At 24.8% G+C, this 9,218-nt stretch overlaps 1 protein-coding gene across 1 annotated transcript in view; it reads left to right on the forward strand.

Moving 5' to 3' along the window:
• The window catches only part of LOC117174473 (meckelin), a 20,950-nt gene extending 12,650 nt beyond the window's left edge, over positions 1–8,300 (forward strand). Inside the window, exons 10-13 of the mRNA XM_033363626.1 lie at positions 2,318–2,589; positions 5,522–5,702; positions 5,782–5,989; positions 8,050–8,300. Of these exons, the coding sequence (XP_033219517.1) occupies positions 2,318–2,589; positions 5,522–5,702; positions 5,782–5,989; positions 8,050–8,273 (885 nt within the window). The 3' untranslated portion in view covers positions 8,274–8,300. The remainder of the gene's footprint in view (positions 1–2,317; positions 2,590–5,521; positions 5,703–5,781; positions 5,990–8,049) is intronic.
• The last annotated feature ends 918 nt before the right edge of the window (positions 8,301–9,218 follow it).

Genomic DNA, 9,218 nt, shown 5'->3' on the forward strand with positions numbered 1-9,218 from the left:
CCCCCGAGAAATAACGTAGACCAAAATTCTATCAAAACATAGGAAAGTGGGTTATTTCTTTACGAAAAAAAGGGTAACTATGGAGGAATATATTTTTTCAAATAAAATTAATGTAAATACCATATTGAATACAATATGAAAAGCTTTAAATTCCTGAGATTTTAAGTCGAAATTGTTAAATTTTCATTATAAAAAAGTGCAATTTTCAGATAATATAAATGAATTTTTAACCAAAAAGAACACTGAATTTTCAAAAAAAAATTCAATTATAAACTAAAGCGGCGAATCTTAAAAAAAATGAATTTTTAACAAACTAGTTCAACTTTCAAAAACATAGTTGAATTTTTGACAAAAAAATATGCATTTTTAACCGAAAAGTTTAATCTTTAAGCAAAAAGATGAATTTTCATAAGAATATTATAATTTTTAACCAAATTGTTTAAATTTGACCCAAAAATATAGACAAAAAAGTTTTTTTCAGCCGAACAGTTTAATTTTTTACGAAATTGTTGAATCCTCAAACAAAATAAGTTAACTTACACCCAAACATTTCAATCTTAATCCAAAAAGGATGAATTTCCAACGAAGAAGATTAATTTTTGATAAAAAATAGAATTTTTTGATAAGAGAGATCAATTTTTATTTTACAAATATGAATTTTTAACAAAAAATAGAATATGTAGTTACATTTTTAGTTTTAAAAAATTCTCAACCAAAAAACAAGAGAATTTTCAAGAAAAGAGATGAATTTTCAAACAAAATGATGAATCATAAAAAAATGAATTTTCAACAATGTGGATCAACCCAACAGATACTTATTGATCCGGAAGAAAATGATTGTCTAAAAATGAAATGGTTTAATTACAACCAAGAAGTGAATCTTAAAAAAATCTGACTTTAACAAACTAGTTCAACATTCAACCAAGTATAGTGTAATTATCGACTAAAAAGGATGATTTTTTAACAAAATATTTAAACTTTCAACAAAAATGACGACTTTCCTGGCAAGAAGATTAATGTTCTACCAAAAAGACGTATTTTTAATAAAATGCATTAATTATCAACAAAACGGTTGAATTTTCAACCCGAAAATATTATTTTGTAACAAAAACGTTAATTTCTAACTGCATAGTTTAATTTTCTAATAAATTATTGAATTTTCTACCACACCCGATTAATATAGACCCAAACATTTTTATTTTTAAAGAAAAACGATCAATTTTCATCCAAGAAGATTAATTTTCGACCAACAAAGACGAATTTGAAACAAATTACATGAATTTTCAACTAGAAAGATTAATTATAAAAAAACACACACACAGGTTAACTTAGATCAAACGAGTTGCATTTTTTATCCAAAAAGGATGAATTTTTAACCAAGAAAATTGATTTTCATTTAAAAAAAATTAATTTCTGAAAAACTACATACATTTTCAACTAGAAAAGATCAATTAATTTTCAATAAGAAATATAAATTTCAAACAAAAAATGGAATATGTATATTATTAGTTTTAAAAAATAATTCTCAACCAGAAAAAAGAGTTTTCATCAAAGTAGTTACATTTTCAACAAGAGGAATTTTTAACAAAAATGATGAATATTAAAAAAAAAAAAGATTTTCAACAACAGATTTTAATTTAAAAGGTGATTTTTTGATACAAAGAAAAATTTGTTTTAAAGTGGAATAGTTAAATTTTCAACCAAGGAGGTGAATCATAAAAAAACATAAAATTTCAACAAACTAGTTCAACTTTTAACCACGTACTTAAATTTTCAACAAATAAATATGAATTTCTCCAGCAAGAAGATTAATTTTCTACCAAAAACACGAGTTTTCAAAAAATACATTCATTTTCAATAAAATAGTTGAATTTTTAAGCCAAAAAGGAAAATTAACTACACGAAGGTTGAACTCTAAACCCAAAAATGTAATTAAAACCAAAATGAATTTTCTACGAAATTATTGACGCATCAACCAAACCAGATTAATTTAATCCCAAAAAGTTGCATTTTTAATCAACAAGGATGAATTTTCAACTAAGAACATTATTTTTGGACTAAAAAGATGATTTTTTTTTTAAATATATGAATTTTCAGCTAGAAAAAATGAATTTGCAATTATCTCAATTATCAATCAAAAGTTGAATAGAGATATTATTAGTTAATGAAATTAATTTTTAAACCAAAAAAAAGTAACTTTACTTCCACTGATTCCCACCCCATAAAATTGGTAACGTAGTTTATGGACCTTCCATAAATTTCTTAAAAAATTTTAAAACAAATTCAATTTTGATTCAAACAAATGTAAATTCTTCAGGTTTTTGGATTGAAAAACTGGTCAATAGCAGTTCCCGAATTAAGTATTAAGAACAATTGCAATGCAGAAATGGAAAATAACTACACTTTACGATATGGGACTGGAGCTTTAGTTTATGTGAGCCTATACATGATACAATGGTTGGCTTCAATTTCCTTTTATGAAACTTATGTGAGAAACAGAATTCACCGTTTTGTGGATTTATGTTCAACAGCTAACATAAGTTTATTTATTTTCTATTTCAAATACTACGGCTTTTACATCCATGGAAGGTAAATCTAAAAAATCCAATTCTTATTTAACAAAATTAGGCACACACAGGATGGCCGCAAAACTTGATTTTCCAAATTCCCCGACTTTTCCCTAACCACTCATTTTTAAAAACCAAAATTCTAATCTTGTAATATTTTAAATATAGAATCTTTTATAAATGAAATCAAATAATTTTGCATTCAAATTTATATATTTTTAATTTATAATTCTCAGAACTGCCAAAGAAAAAAAGTCGAAATGTCACCTATTTAAATCCAAAAAGTGACTAGTGTTCTTTCGAATTATAATTTTTTTTTAATCAAATTGATTGGAAAAATTTGTTTAATTTAAAAAAATGTCAATGATTTGAGTAAACTTGGAGTGAATTCTGAGTTATTTAAAGGAAACGAGAAGAATTAAATGACATTAAAAAAAAATGCAAGTGAAGTGAAAACAGTAACAAAATAAAATATAAATGAATTAATTTAATTTAATATAAATGAATTCAAATAATTTTTGAAAAAATCTACAAATCTTTAAAACCTCGTGAATCCACTTACTTCTTGTGAATAAATTCTTTGAAATAAATTCAAATATTATAAAATCATGTGCGATTCCGCGACGCAACATAAAAAATCTAACTTTTATATTCAAACAAATTTTTTAAAATACGAATTGTAGAACAAAAATAAATATTACCGATTCTAATGCCAACTAAAAAATCTTCTTTACAATTACCTTGTGAGCTTTTAAAATTCCTTAAAATCATTGAGATCCTCGGAAATCTTAAAACAATTCTTTAGAATCCTTTGAAATATCTTAAAAAGGGAAAAGTCCTGTAAAATCGTTCCGTATCTTACGAAATTATTTACAACCACATGAAAATTTGTTTAAATTACTTAAGATAATTAAAACCCTTGGAAACCCCTTAATTTCTTTAAATCGCTTGAAAATGCCTTAGAATCTTTTGAAATACCCTAAAATATTTCAAATCCTTTAAAATCTTTCGAAATAACTTTACATTTTTTATGATCCGGAAAATTGATTTGAATTAAAAAAAAAAACACTGAAATATTTAAAATTCTTTGTAATCAGTTTAAATTATTCAAGTAAATTTAAAATACCCTACGATATTTGAAATCCTTTATTATCTTTTGAAATCCCTCAAAATTCTTGAAAATTTTAAAAAATCTAATTAAATCTGTAATATTCTTTGAAATCATTGAAAATTCCTTGGAATCTTCCAAAATATCTGGAAATCCATAAAATCTTTGTAAATGCCTTGAAATATTTGAAAACCTACCAAATCCATCAGTTCTTCTGAATCAATATTTTAAAATCCACGAAAATATTGTGAAATTAAATGAACTCCGATATATTCTGAAATCTTAAAAAATTGACTGAATGATTATTATAAATTAAATTAATAATTATTATTGTAGATCCTTATAGATCATATAAAATCGTTCCATATTTTCCAAAATGCTAGGACATTGTTTAAAGACCCACGTAAATTTGTTCAAGTCCATTGAAATCATTCAGACACTATAAAATTGTTAAATCACTTAAATATTTGAAATTTTAGTGCCTTGGAATATTTTTAAAAGCCCTCAGATTTCTTAAATGCTTTGAAATCCCTTGAATTTTTTTAAAGCTCTTGAAAATCCCTAGGAATTTTTTTAAATACCCTCAAATCTATAAAGAATTATTTAAATCAATTGAAAATTCCGTTAAGCTGTTGAAATTAATTTAAAATTCCTTGGAATCTTTAAAAATTCCCTAAAATATTCAAAATCATTTGAAATCCCTTGCAACGCTTTAAAGACCTTGAAAATACATTGGAGTTTTTCAAAATAATCTAAAATCTTTTAAATCATTGTGAATTATTTCAAATTATTGAAATATATTTTTTAAATCCTAATTTCAAAATTCATTGAAATCGTTGGAAAGTATTTTTAAATCCTTTGAAATCTTTTAAAATATCTTAAAACTTTATAAGTTCCGTAATTTTATTCCATAGTCCCGAAACTCTAAGAAATTATTCACAAGCGCATGCAAATTTAGTCGAATCCCTTAAAATAATTAAAATCTTTGTAAATTCTTCAAATCATGGAAATCAATTTAAAATTGCTTGCAATACTTTAAAGTGTCCTAAAATATTTCAAATCCTTTTAAATTTCTTCAAAATATTTGAATCAATTAAAAATTCATTGGAAACGTTAAAAATAAAATAAAATATATCATATCCTTTGAAATCCTTTAAAATTATTGAAATCGATTGAAAATTCCTTGGAATATTTAAAATAATCTAAAATATTTCAATCCTACAATTTATTTGAACCCCTTGAAATAGTTTACACTTCTTGAAAATTCCTTGGAGTTTTTAAAAATAACGTAAAATCTTTCAAATTATTTGTTATCACTTCAAATTATTGAAATCTATTTGAAATACCCTAAGATATTCCAAATCCTTTAAAATTTTTTTGAAATTCCTTTAAGTTTTGTAAAACTTTTGAAAATCTCTTGGAATTTTTTAATTAGCCCAAAAATCTGTAAAATTCTTTGAAATCCATTGAAAATTTTCTTGGAAAAATCCTCGGAATTCATTTAAAATATGTTTAAAAAAATACTCGGAAATCTGAAAAATCCTTTGAAACCCCTTCAATTTATTAAAATATATTAAAAACAACTTGGAATCTTTAAAAATACCCTGAAATATTTAAAAATAATTCAGGAAAATTCAGAAATAGGTAGGGACCTGAATTCAGCAGTGGTCAACCTATGGGTTAATTTATTGAAAGAAAAGTGAATAAACTGATCTTTTCACTAAAAAAGAAATTATAGTAACTTTATCTTTAAAAAGTGACTAAAAAGTGATTTGAGAAAAAAGTTACTACGGCCACCCTGAAGAAATTAAAGAAAAATATTTCATAATTAATTTCTGCATTTTAGATCAGTTCATGGATTTGCTGACACCGATTTTGAAACTCTGATGAACGATCTGAAGAGAGAAGAAAAGAATTTATGTGCCCACAAAGGTCTAATTCCTGGGACAATCGAACAAACCTTTACGGTTTCTGTTTCGACTAATTTCCGCGAAATTTTCGATGAAACATGGAATTTACAGAATACGGTATTTAAATGAATTTCAGCTTTCTTAGAGAATATACAGATTAATAAATAAAATTATGAATTAACTTACGCCTTTTTAGGAAGAAAAACGTTTCTTAAGGAAGCAATACATTCGTGCTTTAAACTGGGAAAAAACTATCATGGTCCATGTGAAAATAAAAAAATTTTTAATGGACTTTATAGATCATTGTTTCAAAGATCTAGATTATGTGGTTAAAGACAAACTCTTTCTAGAAAAACTATGTGATATGGAACGTCCACCTGCAGGAAAGTCTGTTTTTTATAGGGGTGAGTCTTAATTAAAGTAAGGGCTCGTCCACAAACTACTTTACCAAGTTTAAGCTATTTTGCCCCCCCCCCCACCCCAAAAGTAACATAGCCTAAAATTCTCTTAAAACAGGGAAAATAAGGTGATTTTCAAGAAAATAATTGAATTTTCAGCAAAAAGATTTTCTACCAAGAGATGAATTTACAAAAAAAAATAATTGTTAACCAAACAGTTGTATTAACAACCAAATAGATAAACTTTTAAGCAAAAACGATGACTTTATCAAAATAGTTGAATTTTCGACAAAAAAGATGCATTTTCAACCGAATGTTGAAATTCTAAACAAAAAAAGATTATAATTCAACAAAAAACAGTTGAATTCTAAAGTCAAAGATGATTTTTTTGGAAGGCAGTAAAAATGTTAAGAAAAAAGTTAATTTTCAACCACGAAAGATTTTTTTTTTGCCAAAAGACAAATTTTCAAACAGTTGAATTGAACGAGAAAAAATTTTTTTTAACAAATTAGTTGAATTTTCAACCAAATAGATGGATTTTCAATCAATACAGATAAAACTTTATGCCAAGTAGTTTAATTCTCAATGAAAAAAAGGGTTTTTTAAACCTACAATTGAATCCTCACATTTTCAGATTAAAAATTCATTTTTATTTAAAAAATGAACATTTACTCCGTTGACTTCAACCAAGAAAGATGAATATTTAACCGAATATATAAATCCTCAGCAAAAAAGATGAATTTTTAAGAAAAAATGTTAGTTTTCTAGCCATAAAGATGAACTTTCGAAAAAACACATGAATTTTCTACCAAATATTTAAATTTTCAAACAAGTAATTAAGTTAAAAAAAAGAAGAATTTTGAACCAAATAGTTTTAATTTCCATCCAAAAAGATGAATTCTCCACCAAGAAGAATTAATTTTCTACAAAAAATTAAACTAAGTTAAATCTAGGTTGGTCTTTCTTCAACCAAAAAATACATGTTCCTAAAAAAACATGTATTCTTGATATTTTAAGAGATAACATTTTAATTTGAAAAAAAAAAAAAACAATTGAATTCAACCAAAAAGACAATTTTTAATAAAATACAACAATTTTCAACAAAATTGTTGAATTTTGAAGCTGAAATATAAATTATTATTATCTTAAAAATAGTTAAATCTTCAACCTTAGAATGCAATTTGTTAACCAAATTTTAATTATCTATCAAATAGTTTACTTTTTAACAAAATAGTTGAATTTTCAATAAAAAAGTTAATTTTTCAATAAGATATGATTAAAATAATCTTCAACAAAAAAATATCATTTTTGTAAAACAGTTTAATTAAACCAAAAAAGGCGAATTTTTAATGTTTATGAAGCAAAATGATTCATTTTCTATTAAAAGAATAGTAGTAAAATTTGTAGTAAATAAAAGCTAAATCTAATAAAATAATTTTCAACCAGAGGTACATGTTAAACTAAAATGATGAATAATAATTTTGATTTGTTTGGTATGCTAAAATGTAAAATATGTCTGAAAATCTGAAAGACCTGAGCTCGAACTCCAGCGAAGCTAGAGAGCATTTTTTCATAATTTTAAATCAATATTAAAAAAAAATATTGATTATAGACCATGTGGACAAAAAAATTAACATAAAAATGAATAATACATTCGCGTGGTAAAAACCTTAACATAAAAAATAAATCAAATGATTAATCTTTACACAAAAATAAGTGAATTTTCAACAAAAGGGTTTAGCATTCAACTCATAGATTCATTTTTTAACCAAAAACATTTTTTTTTAATTGAGTAGTTGGATTAAATTTGAAACCAAAGAGATGAATCTTTGGCCAAAAAAAGATTACTTTTTAGCCAAATAGTTAAATTTTGTTAAAGATTCTCGAAAACATGAGAAAAAAAGAATTCTTTAAAAAAAGGGAAAATAGGAGAATAGGGGGGAAAGTATGAAGTTCTCTCTGATCTGAAATATGAAAGTAAATTTGTAAGTCAATTTGTGGATGGCTCCTAATAGATAGATAATTTTAATATTTAGTTTAATTTTTAAAAATGCGTTATTTTACAGATAATAGTCATTCTTTTGACTGCACTGCCTTCTATGGCAGCGAATGGATGCTAGGAACTTTTGAAATTGCACTATTTGTTTTCGTACAAGCTCTTTCAGAAAACTACGTTATTTCTCTACTGATTAATTTCATCGTTTCTCAATTTCTTATGATAATCAACAAGTGGAACGTCAAAAGAAACTTAACGAAAAATACTTTAATAGACAATAAATTCCTAATGTAAACCTAAGTTAGTAATAAGTATTTATACATTTTTCATTGAATAATCGCCTCACTTGTTTAATCTTTAATGTGGAATATTTTCATTAAGAAACAATGAAAAAGAATAATATACATATTTTTACGATCTTTTAATCTTTAATAAACTTGTTTTCCATTTTGAACTATTTCCTTGATATATTATACACTAAATGCCTCAATGCTTAGAAGGAAATTAAACTTTGACTTATTTTTAAATCTCTTAAAATCCCTTAAAACACTTTAATAAATGTAAAAAATCCATGAAAATGCCTTATAATCCATTCAAACCCTTGGAAACCCCGTAAAATCATCGAAAACCTTTCATATCTCTTAAAACTGGTCAAAATCCTTTGAAATTCCTTGAAATATTTTTAAATATCATTAAAATCATTTGGGAAAATATTTCGTTATCACACGAAATCTCCTAACAACCCATAAAATCCTTTAGAATACTTTAAGCCCGTTTAGGATCCTTTAAAATTCTGGGAAATGCTTCAAAAGCCTCTAAAAATCGGTTAAAATCCGTGAAATATTTAGAAATATTACGAGATCCCTTAAAATCCTTGTATAATCTCGTAAAATCATCTAAACTGCTTAAAAACCCATAAAATTGTTTAAATCCTTTAAAAACTATGAAAATCCATAAAATCGCTTGAAATTTTCAAAATCCCATTAAAACTCTTTATAGATCTTTAAAATCCTTGTAAACCTCTTAGGATCTTTGAAAGTTCGTTAAATCTTTCGAAATCTCTCAAAATTCTTCAAAATCGTGGATATTTTTGGACTTTCTTTAATTCTCTAAAAATACTTTGGAACTCCATGAAATTATCAAAATAATAATAATTTACTAAACTAATATAATAATATTATATTTTAAAACTAATATTTAAAATCCCATGAAAATCCTTTATAATCCTGAAATCCCTTA

Source organism: Belonocnema kinseyi, chromosome 6 (assembly GCF_010883055.1).
Source record: "Belonocnema kinseyi isolate 2016_QV_RU_SX_M_011 chromosome 6, B_treatae_v1, whole genome shotgun sequence".
NCBI classification, from domain to species: domain Eukaryota; kingdom Metazoa; phylum Arthropoda; class Insecta; order Hymenoptera; family Cynipidae; genus Belonocnema; species Belonocnema kinseyi.